The 15579-nt window shown below is 37.8% G+C and overlaps 1 protein-coding gene across 1 annotated transcript; it reads right to left on the bottom strand.

The window, feature by feature from the left end:
- Positions 1-1334: 1334 nt before the first annotated feature.
- Positions 1335-12742, bottom strand: LOC144654391 (putative protein phosphatase 2C T23F11.1). The gene is made up of 12 exons (XM_078514530.1): positions 12302-12742; positions 9558-9661; positions 8764-8847; positions 8424-8489; positions 8225-8290; positions 7626-7699; positions 6821-6905; positions 6278-6334; positions 5837-5920; positions 5126-5191; positions 4489-4568; positions 1335-3965 (listed from the first exon to the last, which is right to left on the bottom strand). The coding sequence occupies exons 2-12, from the start codon at positions 9658-9660 to the stop codon at positions 3774-3776; spliced, it is 957 nt and encodes a 318-aa protein (XP_078370656.1). The 5' UTR covers position 9661; positions 12302-12742; the 3' UTR covers positions 1335-3773.
- Between the last annotated feature and the right edge of the window lie 2837 nt (positions 12743-15579).

The following is a 15579-nucleotide window of genomic DNA, read 5'->3' as shown; positions in this document are numbered from 1 at the left end:
AAAGAGTATTTACGATAAACTAAGTGAGTGAGTGAGTGATTGGAAATTCTGTTTTTTCTTGCCAAATTGAAATTAATACTTTTCCCTGAATTTGAAATCATTTCTTTTTCCGTGATCTGGGAAACCTGATTATTTCTCTTTTGCTCGATGTTGGTACTGGAATTAAGTAAGCCATGCCATGCCAACCATTCTCGTCGGCTCTGGGGACATAGGATTTTTGAATTAATTCGAATTTTTTTGATTGGCTGTTTGGAACAAAAATTCCAAAACGGAAGTCGAAAACGTAACGACTCTCTCATACATTCTTTCGAAACGTCTGACTGCATACATGAAGACCGAAGTCCTTGAATCTAGGACTGGAAATCCTGTGTCCCCAGAGCCCTTTGTTTCCTCGTGCCAAGGCCCAGCCGGCTAAGAGAAACGAAAGGGCTATGGGGACGAGAATGCATGCCAACGTCCTAGATTTTCATCATACCTTGTTAATACCCAGGCTTTCTCGGCAGAGGGGAGACTGGATACATAGCAACTTATTGGAGCCTGAGCCTGCGAATACAGCTGCCTCTAGCCACTCGGCTGTTTAGGTTTCTGCAGAGCATGTCAGCCGAAGCGATGTCAGGCAACTGTATTCGTAGCTTTAGAGCCGGGGATTTGTACAACCATTTGCCTGATAAGTGATTTGAGTTCTTTTATAGTTGTCCCCTGTCACATGACACGAAACGAATTGACCCTGAGGTGTACTGACACCCCGGGGAGGGGGGGGACACCCCTAAGATGCCTATACGGGTATGTGCCGCCGAATGGGGTCGTGATTTTGGGCTCCCGATCTAGAACGGGGTATGACATTTTGAACGCACGAATGTTTTAAATTATCAGCAGCCAAAACGGGGTGTTAAAAAATGGAACTGTTTCTGGAACGGACATAAAAAAATTTTAAAAAATAAAAAAACAGGAAAAACCCCAAAAAAAAGGAAAAAAAAAAAAAGGGTTAACAATACCCGCCCAAAACATACAAGAGTATCACCCGACTCCCCCCCCCCCCCCCCCGCCTCCGGGACTGACACCCAGGAACTGTAGCAGTTAGCTGAGGAACAAAAAAAATAACAGAACTCAGTGACCCTAGATTGTCCAGAAAACAAATACAACTGCAGCAAATAGAGGGTCATTTACGGCAGCTACTAGAGTACTGAACTCTTGTACTAACTCGAATCAAAAACTCCTCGGATACTTCTAACGAGAACTTGACAAATAGATAGTCCCCTTGCTTCAGTTCCAAGCCATTTTACTCCATATCAACAAGGAATTCAGCCCATTGACCCAAAAATACAAGACACCCGTTTGTTCTCTGTATAAAACTTGATTTATTACTATGTACAACCAGCTTCAATTCAGTAATATCCGTAGTCTGTTTCGCAGCTGTTAGCTTGGGTATCACGTAAGGCATCTTCACAAGAACCGTTGTGTGACAGTCCTGACAACAGCCGCAAAAGAGACTAACATACTTTTAAGATCATTGAAAACACACACTAAAATCAAGAAAGAAAATAATCGGTTCTTTTTTGAGGCAAAGTTTTGAACAGCCCACAATTTAAATAAACCATTCACAAAAAATTCTTGTCTTAAAAACTTATCTTTAAAACATAAGAAACTTCTTTCTCTAATAATTATGTATAGAGATCAGACAAACAACCACGTTCTCAATAACACTACTACAGTACATTTTAGTGTTCTTAATACCTCTTCCTCAGGCGCCACGCGGTTCGACCCTCGTGTGGGCTGGAGTCGAGGTATAACCGTATTAGGAATTAACTGATTTGGAATCACATCAAAATTCCCGGGGGGGGGGGGGGGTACTCCCATATGTGGCCTATATAGGTATGTGCCGCCCAATAGGGTATGGTTTTTGAGGTTCTCGGTCCTTAACTAGGGTATCATTTTTGCTCCTTTTGGCAATGTGTTCCCGGTGTGATCCATAGATAGGGTACCTAAATTCTATTAGCTAAAATAAACGCCCAGCTAAACGAAAAAAAAAGGTCTCTTAAAACGGAATTTTCTGTTCAGGTATTAGTAAAGCGATTTTATAAAGATTTGTGTCTTGCCGTGCGCGGTTAGCCGTTATTTGGGTCGTCACGGCACGCTTCTCCTTCCACTTGAATAGGGTGTCATTTTTCGGTTTTGTGCCTTAAAAAGGGTATCAATTTTCGCTGTCTTTATCCTTAAATAGGGTCAGGGTTTAAGAACCTTGGCGGCACACCCCTATCCGAAATTTATGGGAGTACCCCCCCCCCCCCCGGGGGGTCAAAATTATAGCACGTGTCCTGCAAGAATTGCGTAGTCAATTGTGCGCTCAGTTACTCTTTACAAATGCTTCTGAAATACAAATTGAAATTAAAAATCTATTTTAACGTGAACACTCTTCAAAAATGACTGAGTAGACACGTTTACAAAACAGAACTTTCCATTTTTGACAACTTCACACTAGATTCATTTAATTAAAGGCCAAAACATGTAATGCCGTAGATTTTTTTTTAAAAAGAAAATCTATGGCATTAATGCTTTGGCCTTTAACTGATGTTAGTTCTACGAATTTGGTATCACATTAAAACAATATCCTATAGTCAATGATTTTATTTAAATTCTCGTCACCTCTTTGCTGGAGTGTATTTATACTGTATGGAGAATTCAGATTTAAATCATTTGCTGCAACTGAAATGGTTGGAAATCTTGCAATTGTAGATGCAAGTTACAAGCAAAAAAGACATACAAAAGAACTCTTCACAAAACGATTGTCAAGGTGATTAAGATTATTTGTAAAAGTTTAAGCCAAAAAATGAGGGGGCGCAAAAATAACTACAGCAACCTAAAATAACTTGCACAATTATAGCTGCACTAAAACTATCGACTCATATTCATGCAGTGAACTCATGTCATTTAAACCACCCTGTTGCCCTTTTCAGCTATCCGCCTGCAGCAGAAGTTTCCCTGCTTTGTTTTGGTAGACATCAACTTTCGAGCTGCAGCAAGGTGTCTGCATCAGTTGCAAGTTAACATCAACTGCAGTATGTAAAACCTTGGCTTGGAATTGAACAAAGAAGAACATGTCTGTGTACACTGCAACAGAGATGATTCCACCTTGTGTCAATATGTGCAGAATGGGTTGGTTCACCTTCATTCATCTTCCTTATCATGACTTCACAGGACTGGATAAGCTGACCAATCATTGCCTCGTGGTCCCATCATTTCAATCACTGAACTTCACCTGAGATGCGCCCGTCTCCAAAACATAACCATAAACTCATTCACTCACTCTCACTCAATCCTTTCTGTGCCCTTGGGCACATTAGGACATACCATGGACTTGACTCATGTTCAAGTACTTCAATGAAAGACCAAATTAATCTACGAAATGCCAATAATAATTATTTTTCCCTTTGGCAAATTTACCCACTTAACATTACATTTAAAAATAAGAAAAAAAGAAACACGCAAGGGTTTAAAAATCCATTTCCGTCAGTAAACTCTGCTGAACGTTGAACGTTCGCGACTGTCGTTTTTGATTGTTTCTCAGGCAGTTAAAACACCCAAAGAACTTGTCAATGTTTTCAGTTTCTGCAATCCTGACCCTTTTTCTTTCATTTACTTTCATTCTAAAACATGCTTCAACCTCCATTCTAAAACATGCTTCAATCTTGATTGTCATGCTTGTTTCAACGTTAAAAATGATCACACCTCCAATAGTAACTGAGGAATCCACGCCAAGGACGTGTACTTCAAAGTCAAGAATAAAACGGTGGTGAATTATTGCCATTATATGAATTAGAGTCACTTGGTCTTGAACACTTCTCACAGAGTTCTTCGTAAGTTCCTCCTTGTAGAAAACACACAATTATCACTGTCATGTTGTCGCAGCCCAGTCCACCCATTTGACAGTCAGGGGCGAGACATCTTGTGAGGAGTTCTTCACAGATCTAACAAAAACACAAAAAAATGAAATAAAGACAGGTTAAATTTGCTAACATTGAATCCTGGATTGTCAGAACACCCCTTGATATCTGTTGCCGATTTTGTAGGCAAGCACAAAACAAACGGATTAAGTCACCGTTGTCAATTCTCACTTTTAATGAAATCACAGAGTTAAAAAAATCACAGAGTTACAAACCACAGAGTTAAAAAAATCACGTAGACCAATCAACTTACATTTTTTTCAACTACAGTTACGCCAGGTTTATTAAGTAGGTTTTTTCCTATAAATTTACTGGCGATAAAGCATGTTGAGAAATTAATCGGATGGTTATAAAATAAACAAACCCCTTCTGGCTTGCTGGTATATTGGAGGATAATGCCCTTGCCTGATAGATTGTCCTCAAAATTTCACAGTTGCCCTTTCTCGGCCAACTTTTCATTTTGCAACAATCTTTCAGCCTCAGGCACAATCCTCTAATATACCAACCACCTGAAGGGGTTTATTTACTAAATATTCAGTTTCAATACCTGTTCAAGTTCCATTCTCTGAGCTATTCGTATTCTTACGAAGTCTATCACTTCTTGATTGGACAACACATCCCAGATACCTGTAAATGAGTACAATGTACTCAGTGTTAACAATTTCATTTTAGTTGCCATGATGGCTTTAATATTATAATGCAAATTGGCCATGTGGTCCAGGGAGCAAACACTGAAAACTAGACAAGCAGAAAATTTTGTGTCGCATAATAAACACAACCATATTATTAAAAATATGGACTCTTTGTGCCACAGTCGACATTATCTAGCATGCAATAATGATTGTGTTTGAGCCAGTTTTGTCATGGTCAAGCTCTTCGAATACAACTGACAGTCTTTTCAGGTGCCTAGCACACGTGTAAGGGTATTGAAAGGAGAAACGGGACTGTTATGTAGATATGGTATGGTACATGTAGATATGGTACTTAGAATTTAAATTTAATATTAATTCCATAAGGACCCAATGTCTTGTAGATAAAAATGAGCCTTATTTCCTCCCTCTTTCCTCTGGACTGGTGCTTCCTCCCATTACTTGCTTGATCACAGACACAGACATGTCAAGGATTCCTTCAGCATGTGTGCATGAGGCTAAGTGTTAGAGTCACAAGGCCTAAACGAAACTCACCATCACATGCTAATACTATAAACTCGTGATCTGTAGTAACATCTTTCGTTATGACATCAGGCATAGCTAAAACAGATTAAAAGATGGCACTTTATTAATTACACAAATATTGCATCTTCTGGAAGTTAAGTAGAAAGTCTACAATAAATAATTTATTTTGGTAATTAACTGTTTAAATGCACAATCATATATCAAACAAATGTTTAAAACATCAAGGCCTCTGGTGACCCAACTGTGGATACTAACCAAATCTCTGACATGAGTTTGGATTGTGACAAGTAATTCTCAAACTTATTAATGATTTGTCAAGTTTAAAGGAAGGAAGTCATAACTACAACCATTTGGTGGCGTGGGTACTTATCCTCATTGAGCCCATGAGGACACTTGAGGCGGCATTGTGGCATGGGTATGGGATCTTAATTACCGTAGTTTTATGACTGTCACAAATTTTCAAATTACAATATTTTATTTCTCTGTTTTCTTCTTACAGGTGTAGGTATAGTTTTCTATGAGACAATATGTCAAACACTCAAGACAGTGCTTCGTCACATTTACAAACACATCAAACTTTGTCAAAAATATTTTAAACTTTCTTCTCTGTGTTAAGAAATAATGATGAAACACAGTCTCTTACATTTTAGTATATATTTTGAATAGCTGTACATACTATGAGAAACTGATAATTCAATGAACAGTAGCTGTCACTGATACCTGTAACAATCTGTTCCTCTGCAGACTTCTTATCATTCTTTTTGAAGCAGAAATCTCCGAGTGCCCGGGATAAGGCTAAGTTGCCTACAGGTGAAAAGAATCACTGTGAGCTACACAACTTGAAAGAAACATGTTCTACAGTAGTTTGATTACCTCCTCGTTTACGAGTTAAAGCAAAGTGCTGCAAAGATTTGTCCTTGTGCACAACATGCTGCTGCAATTTGCAATGCGCGTTGCTCCTTAATTACTCTCTCCAATTCATACAGCTTGGCAGAAAAGAACAAAACACAATGAGCCTGGCCAGGGCTTGACTTGCACTGCCAAATCTTGAGTGCAACAGGTCAACCATTAGACTGGCCACCACATCTCCAACACTATTGCACAAAATTCCAGGGTTTTTTTATTACTGCTTAGCACTCCATAAACTATCTGTAGACATACCATTTACTCTGTTAAACTCTACCCAGCCACCAGCAGCAATAATTCTTCTTGTTTCATCTAAAAGAGAAAGGGATAATTGTTTAATGAAACCTTGTTAACCATCCAAAACCCTCTAAACTGGTGTAAGCAAAATAACCACATTTCACAGTGCTCAATTACTAGCCTTTCGACTCCAAGGAAATCATCAAGTTAAAATTTGTAATACAAGTTCAAATCGTAAAAGGAAAGGACTCATTGATTTGTGATTTGCATTCATAACAGCTTTATAATTCACAAAAAATAAAATCCACACTAAAAACAGTCTAATGTCACAGTGCAATGTCTACAATAATTTTCAAGGCTTGATTTGAAGTTTCTTGCTATACTTTTAGTTTGTTTAAAGCAAGTTCATCAGTGGCCCATTTTCAAGAACTGAAAAGCTATCCTTTTCCAGTTTCAAAATGTAATAAATCCCTGCAAAAACAAACAACACACAAACAAAAATGTCTGCTGTTAGATTTTAAAAAGATTAAAATGTAAACAAAAATTATTTAGGATTACTACCATCATTGCTGGGTTTATGATCATAGGACAGTTGTTCTACTGCTCCTTTCTTTGAGGCAATTGCTCTGGAGTCACCGACATTGCCCTGATAAAAAACAAACAAACACAAAACAGAACAAAAAAACAATCAGCGCGTGTATAGAAGAAAACAGTCTTGGTTGGTGTAAGGTAAATTCTTCTTATGTTGTAACAAAAGTATATGTTATGGTGGGGTGAACTCTTTTGTGATAAATATTCATTATCGCATATCACCATACACCACCAAATTGTACCAATGGTAAAATTTAACCACAACATTCTTTGTTGTATTTTTTTCTGTAACTAACTATTTTAAGAAAAACGACAATTTTTTTAAGTTTCAAAGACATGTTTCGACAGAGCATCTGTCATCTTCAGTTGAATGGTTTACAAAGCACAGTGAGTTGAATAATAAGTAGGAAAAAATGCTAATTAAGACAAGTAGTAACAAAAGAACGTGAAAATGTGTGAATTAGAAGGATAATTTTAGATTTAGATGCTCTGTCGAAACATGTCTTTGAAACTTAAAAAAATTGTTGTTTTTCTTAAAATCTTTACGTGTCTGCTGTTCTCAAGACCTTTTGGAAACTAACTATTTGTAATTTGTTTATTTGTAAGTTTTGTTATGGTTGCAAATGCGTTTTTCTGGACTTAAAATTTGTCTCTCCTTGTAATATTCTAGTGTGTACTTCTTTTCTAATGTAATGTTCTGGCCATATAGTCATGAATGTGAAATAAGAAAAAACAATATCAGAGCATAAAATTTAACACAAAATGAGATTCTTACACAATAAATTTTGTTATTTTTAAGAATGATTACTATCGCAGTTGTTCCAGCCATTTCATCTTTCATTTGTTCATCTGGAATCAAAACAAGAATAAATTTATAGTGAAATCACATTAAAGGCAAAAGAACAAATGACAATTGATCTGATATTTCCTTTTACTTTTGTTCCCTAGATGTACAATGAACAGTGAAATTCTGCTTTTAAAATGAAGCTGGTAAAATAGCATTAACTCAGCCTTAATATTCAGTTTTTATCATGTCAAGACTTTTCTCTGCCAGCAAGAAACCAAAGCCGGCTTACTAGCTGCCAGTACGAGTGGCACAAGACTGAGATTCCTGGCACAGTGACCAAAAGGCTTGATGCTTCTGGTCACAGGGATAGAATGCCAGCCCATTGCCAGCTGCTGTCTGCCAATGATTGCCAGTGACATTAAAGTAAAACCACTATAAACCTGGCACAGTAGACCACAGAAGGAGGAGAGGAGCTCAATGTATTCGCTAGCCCCCCCCCCCCCCCAAATTGGCCACAGGCCACAGACTTACATTTTAGTGGAGTTGTCAATTTCTGTTTAGTATTTAGTATTTGGTCATGAACATACCTTTCTGCATGTCTATATCGCATGACAAGAAACCTCCTTTTATTGCTTCTGATACATTCCCCTTTGCTGAATGAAGTGAAAAAGTAAAAGAACTCATCAATTTCCAAGACAAGCTTAATGTTTGATATGAAACATGAAAGCTATACGTACTTATTTATACTTAAAATATTAAATGCAACATTGAGATACTCTGTCTTACCCCAAGCAGGATGACTAGTGATCTTTGTGTGAACGCATCTGCCGCAGTACTGTGCTACCTTAGCACCTGATGACAAAAGATACAGTGTAATTTCTATTTTTTTTTATTATTTAAAATTTGTGAAAAGCAGGTCTTGTCATTTTCTTGCTAAATGCCAAAGACAAGGGATCTAACAACTAACAAAGCTAATAGAATCAGGCTTCAATATTATTTTGGGCAAACAAACAAAACAAACAAGTATATTATAGGGTGCAAGTATTACTTGAGTCAAGTCTCAAATGCAAGCCTAAATGCGTACATGTGTCTACATGATTTCGTGTGTACTGTCAGTACAACTTACCGCCGTGACCATCATAAACTCCAAAAAAAGCAGTGCCTTTATCTTCTTTGAGAGACAAAATCTCTGTATGTGAATCTTCCATGTCTTAACAATACAGTTAAAGGATTGTTTTAGTTGAACAACTCTTTAACACAAAATTAATGCAACTTGTACATGTACGTTAAAGTTCACACTGAGGGAACCTCAACACCAGGAATGTAAGGTTTTGGTGGGGAATAGCTACTACAGTAGATCACGTCTCTTAGTATTTGGGGCAACAGGTGGATTTTACATGTTGTTTTGAGCTCAGAAACTGTCCATAATAGGTCTGTGTCATGTACAAACAACACAATATCTTCATGGGACAGGGAGTCAATGCATTTCTGCAACACATTTCCCATGTGTGGTGGAGGGAGAGCTCGGCATGACTCTTACACTCATAGACAAATTGCCACAGCTGGACATATATGGTGTGCTCTGCCTGAAATTTTTGCATGGTAAACTGATAACAGTGTTTGAGTTACCCAATGGCAGTACAGTTGAATCCTAATTCTACTTAAACCCTTGTTTTCTCAAAACCTCCTCTGGTCAGTTGAAACTTGAAACAAAAGTTGTTTTACTTGGATTTGCTTCACTAACTCAAAACTGCGATGTTACCACAATTTCACAAACACCTGATTTCTTTAACCAAGTTTTGTGTCCCTTTGTGGGTTTGAAAAATTGGGATTCCACAGTAAGTTGTTAAAAGGTTCATCAAATTGTAGATTTACATGAAGTACTTAACAATGATAAACTGGCAAGTTTATAAAGGATACTTATTCTCCATCCTTGCATACAAGAAGAGCCAACTTTGTAAAGCTTATTAGAACAAGATGATGTCTCCTTTGTGGTCACTGGCTCTGAGAGTGTCTGACCCATCCTGGAAGAAGAAAAGATCACAGCTATTTTAGGAGTCAATGCATTCCCAACCACACACGAGCATTTATCTGTAGCACCTAACTTGTGCAGTCAGTAAATAAAAGACACTGCAGTTGAGAAGACAATGATCGAAACCATCTTCTTGTTAAAACAGCTCCTCTTTTTTTCAATATCCTGAATAGCTGTTATTGCAGTACTCAGCGGTTTGACATACAAACGAGGCTGGGTCATTCTGTATTGTGTTCACTGATGTGTTGACCCTTTCGCCTCTTCCGCATCCTTTTTAACAAAAGAATATATTATTGCTGGCTCAACTGCAATAACAGCTATTAAAATAGCATTCAACAACCCATGTGCAACACTTACTTTCTGGATTGTAAATTACCAGAATCGTTAATAAAAACTTATAGCATCCACAAACATTGCTTTGCCTGTACAACAATTTCAGTTTTGGTAAGTGTAATACTGTCATGCCTGAGGTGTGAGGTGCAGTGGCTTAATAGTAAGTGCACTGGACTACGGATTAAGCAGTCCAGGTTTGAGTCCTGGCTGGGGTTATTGTGTTGTGTTCTTGGACAAGATACTTTACTCTCAAAGCACCTCTCTCCCCTAGCTGTATAGAAGGGTACTGACAAATTTAATCCTGGTTATAACCTTAGGATGGACTAGCACCCCATTAGAGGGGGAGTAGAAATACTTGTAGTCACTTCATACTATGGAAACCAGGATAAGCTCTACCCTGATGGGCCACTAGGCTTGAATGCAGACATAACTTTGCATTATCTTACTGTCATGCCTGATAGATAAACTTCAGGCTAGTGATTAGTCCAAGAAAAAGAAACCTTTATACCATGTATATCTTAGTTACTATAAGTTTACAGGATGTAAACAACATTTCTTAATGATGTATTTTGAAACCAAAAACTGCTACAAGAGACAAGTTTTACAATTGTACTCAATTTTCCCACTAGGGCCATACTCAAAGCTTAAGAGAATTATGACAATTTGTAACAAGGATAGTTTGAGCTTATGTTGAATGCAGTAAAATAATGTATGCAAGCTTGTCTCAATCTTCTTTTGAGGTTTTGCTCTTTGGTAATTTATGCAGATTTTTGATATACAACCAGGGCTACGACATTTCACAAATGTTGACTTTCACATATCAACTTTAACACTGGTTCTTTAAGGACAGGAATGCACTGTTTTTGCTATAAGGTAATGCTTACAAACCACCAAAACCCTCATCAATTAAAATAAAGAAAAGGTGGGTAAAATATAGGTTTATTTATTAATAACTTGAAAAGTAACTTAATGAAAATTTCATGTTTTCCAACTCCAATGCCACTCATTTCATTACAATTCTGACTTCTTAAACTTTGCACATTTATTTAACTACCGAAAATGCTGTTTGATAGACAAAAAAAGAGCTAATTAGATTTAAAATATGTCACAGTTTATTAACACCTTGAAGCTAATTTAACAGACTGTTCAAATTTGCAGCAAATAATTATCTTTTGTGCCAAAAATACAACGTTCTTGCCACTGTAGGTAATTGACAATGTATTTTATGCAAAATAAACATTTCGCAGACAAAAGATATCAAGAAGCTATACCGGTATCTCAATCAATTAATATTGCAGCAATGGGAAATTTTAATTTCTCTAGGGTTATAAACATTGTTATAACCTTTAACAACCAGTGTAATAAAAAAATTAAGCAAACGAAAATGCTGCCAAGAATAGAACCACAAGTAAGGTGGGCACACTGTTTTGTTATGCAGCAATTTTGACAGACAATGTGTTTATGGCTAACCGGTTTCAACTACAAACTGTTAATATTAGAAGCACAGTTATAATATTGACAATTTGATATTTTTTGTAGCAAGAAGAAAGACCTTTTATCAGATACAGGAACGACTAGTGATAAATCATGCTACATGCAATCACTTTCGATTCGAATTTTTATCTAATTTAAGCTTAATAACTGACTGACTTCTCTTTATCAAACCTTGAAACCTGCATTTAATTTTTGAGGTAAAACCCAAAACTGCTGGCAAATAATTTCCATGTTTGAAACAAGACAACAATTTGTTATGAGACTATATTTACGGTAGTACAAGACGATACAAAACCACTATGTATTAAAATATCCTTTCAGTTCAAAAGAGGAAAGCTGAATGTGTCGGTAACTACAAGAGGAAACAAGAGAAAAAAGCTCGAATGCGTCTAGCAACGGTGTAATTATAAAGAGCGGCATCTAGAGAATGGAAGGATTGTAAAGGGCTGTTGATAATCATAAACTAATACAGCTTTTAACCGACCACTGAAGAGGGTCTACGGTGAATTAAAGCCAAGCTAATTGTGAATCGCAAAACTTTTCCTTTCGTTTCTAGTTTGTGTACACGGATGTCGTTTACAACACAAACGGAAAGCTTACTTGTAAATAACAGTCTCTTAGAATTACACTAGGACGAGAATCACAAGTTAGCTTGCTTGACAACAGAGGAAATGATACCATTAACAAGCAAGTAGGCTTAATTTCCCTTCCAGTATTCATTTATAAACACATGCCATGTACACGAAACGGCTATATGCATGGGCAACAACAAACAGCTTCTAAACAGCCTGCTACATCGGCTCACCTTGAATTTGATCAGAAAGCAATTTCCGCCGAACAGCTGGCTTAATCACCCTTGGAGCTGTTAATATCAGGAATGGCACTTGGCGTTGGCAAAGATCAGAGTTATGCTAGTCTCCAATGTTTCATGTAAACAGACACATAGCAAAATTCTCCCTCATCGACATCTTGAAACTCGACTCCAAGTCACGTGAGAGGGAGATGCGAATTGCTTAGAGGGGGTGTAAATTATTCAACTCCGAACTCGAAATGGAGAAAGAGAGCGATTACTGTAGTTGATATACAACGACTGATCTTATTTATAGCCGGAGCAGAATGAACGGAATAAGCCGGGATGGGCAGGAATAAAACCGGAAAGGATCGTGATGACACGGAATGTACTGAAATAGAATGGACCGGAATCGACTTGAATGGACAAGGACCGGATGGACCGGATTGGAACCGGAATGACCCGGAATGGTCGACGGACCGGAATGGAACCGGAATAACAGGATCGAGGCCGAAATGACTGGACCAGAGTAGGCAGCAAAAAAAAAAAAATGTCCTTGCAAGGGGTGAAAAGGTTTGCAATTCTCGAATTTCGAAAATACAGAGCTTTGCTCGCGGATTAGCTGAGAAAAAAAAAACTACTTTTGCGCGGTTTCTGGACTCTTTACTTCAGGAAGTTCGGATCATAATAATAATAATAATAATAATAATAATAATAATAATATTTAATACTTATATTGCGCTTTTTCTATAAAAATATTCAAAAGCGCATTACAATAATTATTATTAAACTAAATTAAAAAAGTTACACAATAAAAATGAATTTAAAATTACAATATTTACATATTAAAATTTCCAGAGTAATAGTGAAAGGTAGTCTACTTCAAAAAGTAATGGATGGACGTGGATACTACGTGGATACTTTGGTCTTCGTCGGTATGTTGGCAGAATTGTCGCAAAACTAGCAATGAAACGAAACTTTTTTAAAAACTTGGCATGACAACATCCACTGTGCATAAGAGTGTTACTATCTGTCTATACCACATAAAACCAGAATTAATTGAATTGCTGATACAACGGCAGGAGGGCAAGATTTATTGGCCAATATTTCAACTAGCAGAGCTAATCTTCTTCAGGGCCAGTACTATAGTCTAAGGATAAAATAGCCATAGAAAATAACCATTATAGTACTGGCCCTGAAGAAGACTAGCTCTGCTAGTTGAAATATTGGCTAATAAATCTTGCCCTCCTGCCGTTGTACCAACCTTGCAATCAATCTGGTACGAGCATTTCTTAAACAAGAGATCCGGCAGCAGACAAGCCAAGCAGTTTTATTCTTCGTTGCGTGGTCCCCTGCATCCAAACTGTTTTTATACCACATAGTTTTCGAGTAACGCGGATTCGGATTTAAGCAAAAATAGTGACGGATTGACTGATCGATTGGGCTAAAAAACAGCACAGATCGGCTGATTTACGTACCCCTAATCACCCCCACTCCTTGACTGACCAGTGAACAACTCCGAGACTGACAACATAATGATCTGGAAAATATCTGTTTGAATTACTCGGTGAAAAATTTAAAATCCTTACCGACGAAGACCAGAGTTATCGGAACTTTGTTCTAGTATCCACGATCCGAACTTTTAATTACAATCCCCGGGTCGCAATCCTGATTCCCGATTATTTTTATTTACAAAAGCTAGAAAAAAAGAACTCTGCGAGATAAATGCACCCGTGCGCAGAAGCCAATACGAAACCAAGAACGGGTTAGGAAAACAGCTCAACCGAATAGCATCCTGTACAGTACACAACCCTCAAGCAAACTTTTTAGTGTGATCAGGGCTCAGTGGTGATTCTAGGGGGAGGGTGCAGGGGGTGCGAACCCCCCCCTATTGCGTTGTGTTCTTGTCCGGCAAGACACTTTATTCCCACCGCGTGTCCCTTTCACCCAGGTGTATAAATGGGTACCGGCGACTTTAATGCTGGGAGATAATCCTGCGATGGACTAGCATCCTGCATTCAGGGGTGACTACAAACACATCTAGTCGCCTCATGCTACGGAAACCGCCTGATAGGCTACTACCATCCATTTTTCAGCAATTATCTATCCCTCGTCTTTGTTTTTACTCGCCGTTACAGGTCGTTATTTACGCTGCTTAGTCCGGTGTTTTTTGTGTGGCTGATTTTATCCTTTTCGTGTTCAGCCATAGACGGATCTGCCAGAAATGCATCACAGCGGATAATTCCCGAAACCCTATTCTTTTTTTCAGACGTGAAACTGACTCATCGTATTTAGGTACAACAACAACAGTAATTTATTTACCCGCGCAGCATTTAGGATCCCAAACTCTCGTTAATACATGTGCGTACATCAAAATCACCGTAGAGTCATTTTTTTCTTGTGTCTTTTATCCCCCCCAAAGAAAGAAGTCCAACATTTGTGCAAATCCCTTAAAAGCGCGTACCCTGTTTTAGACCAAAAGGAAAACATTTCTAACATGTAAAACAACTCGAAAACCATCGCCCTTTTGGTACTCATGGGCGGCACAAGATAGCATACCTAGGGAGTACCTTTCAGGGCCAAGCCCTATAAAACTCCACACCTCTGAGAAAATACACTGACAATTAGAATTTTGTACGGGGAATCAAGTAAGTGAATAAATACTGCGGATTTTGAAAGAATTCGTAAGAATGTTCCATAAGCACTAACTTTATATAGGTAACTAAAAAAAAGGTTTTAAAGTGGTAAGTACTGTATTGCGGACAAAATGCAGGTCACAAATTTGACCAATCACCAAGCATTTCAAGTCATTTTTTTTCAGGGAAAAGCCTTAAAACGAGGTTGTTTTCAGGTGTAAACCTAAAAAAAAAAAAAATAGCTTTCTAACTAGAAAAACACAAAAAAGTAAAAATAAAGCGAAAAAAACAAGGGTGGTTAGAAATGATGCAGATTGAAAAAGATTGCAAACGAGAAACTTGAGAAAAAAACCGACCGATGGGTGAGTTGTATTTGATTGAACAAACTGATTTCACGCGCAAATTACATGGAGGGATTGCAAAGCGGACTTATTTTTCATGTCAGGAGCCCAAGACCATGCTCCTGTTCATGTTTATCATTTTCTAGAATCGTCACACCAGAAAAATATTGCAAATTACTGAGATGAATAATGCGGTACGCAAAACAAAAGGCTCTGAACAGTCTGAAGGCATTTAAAATTTTGAAAGGTCATAGACTGTAAAAAACCCTGCGTCAGCAAAATTGTCAGCACGAGGTCGAGGCTAAGCCAGAACGGA

Source organism: Oculina patagonica, chromosome 5 (assembly GCF_052425735.1).
Source record: "Oculina patagonica isolate OP01 chromosome 5, crgOcupat, whole genome shotgun sequence".
In the NCBI taxonomy this organism is placed as follows: domain Eukaryota; kingdom Metazoa; phylum Cnidaria; class Anthozoa; order Scleractinia; family Oculinidae; genus Oculina; species Oculina patagonica.
Note: the sequence above shows the minus strand (reverse complement) of the source record. Positions and strands in the feature narration are given on the sequence as shown.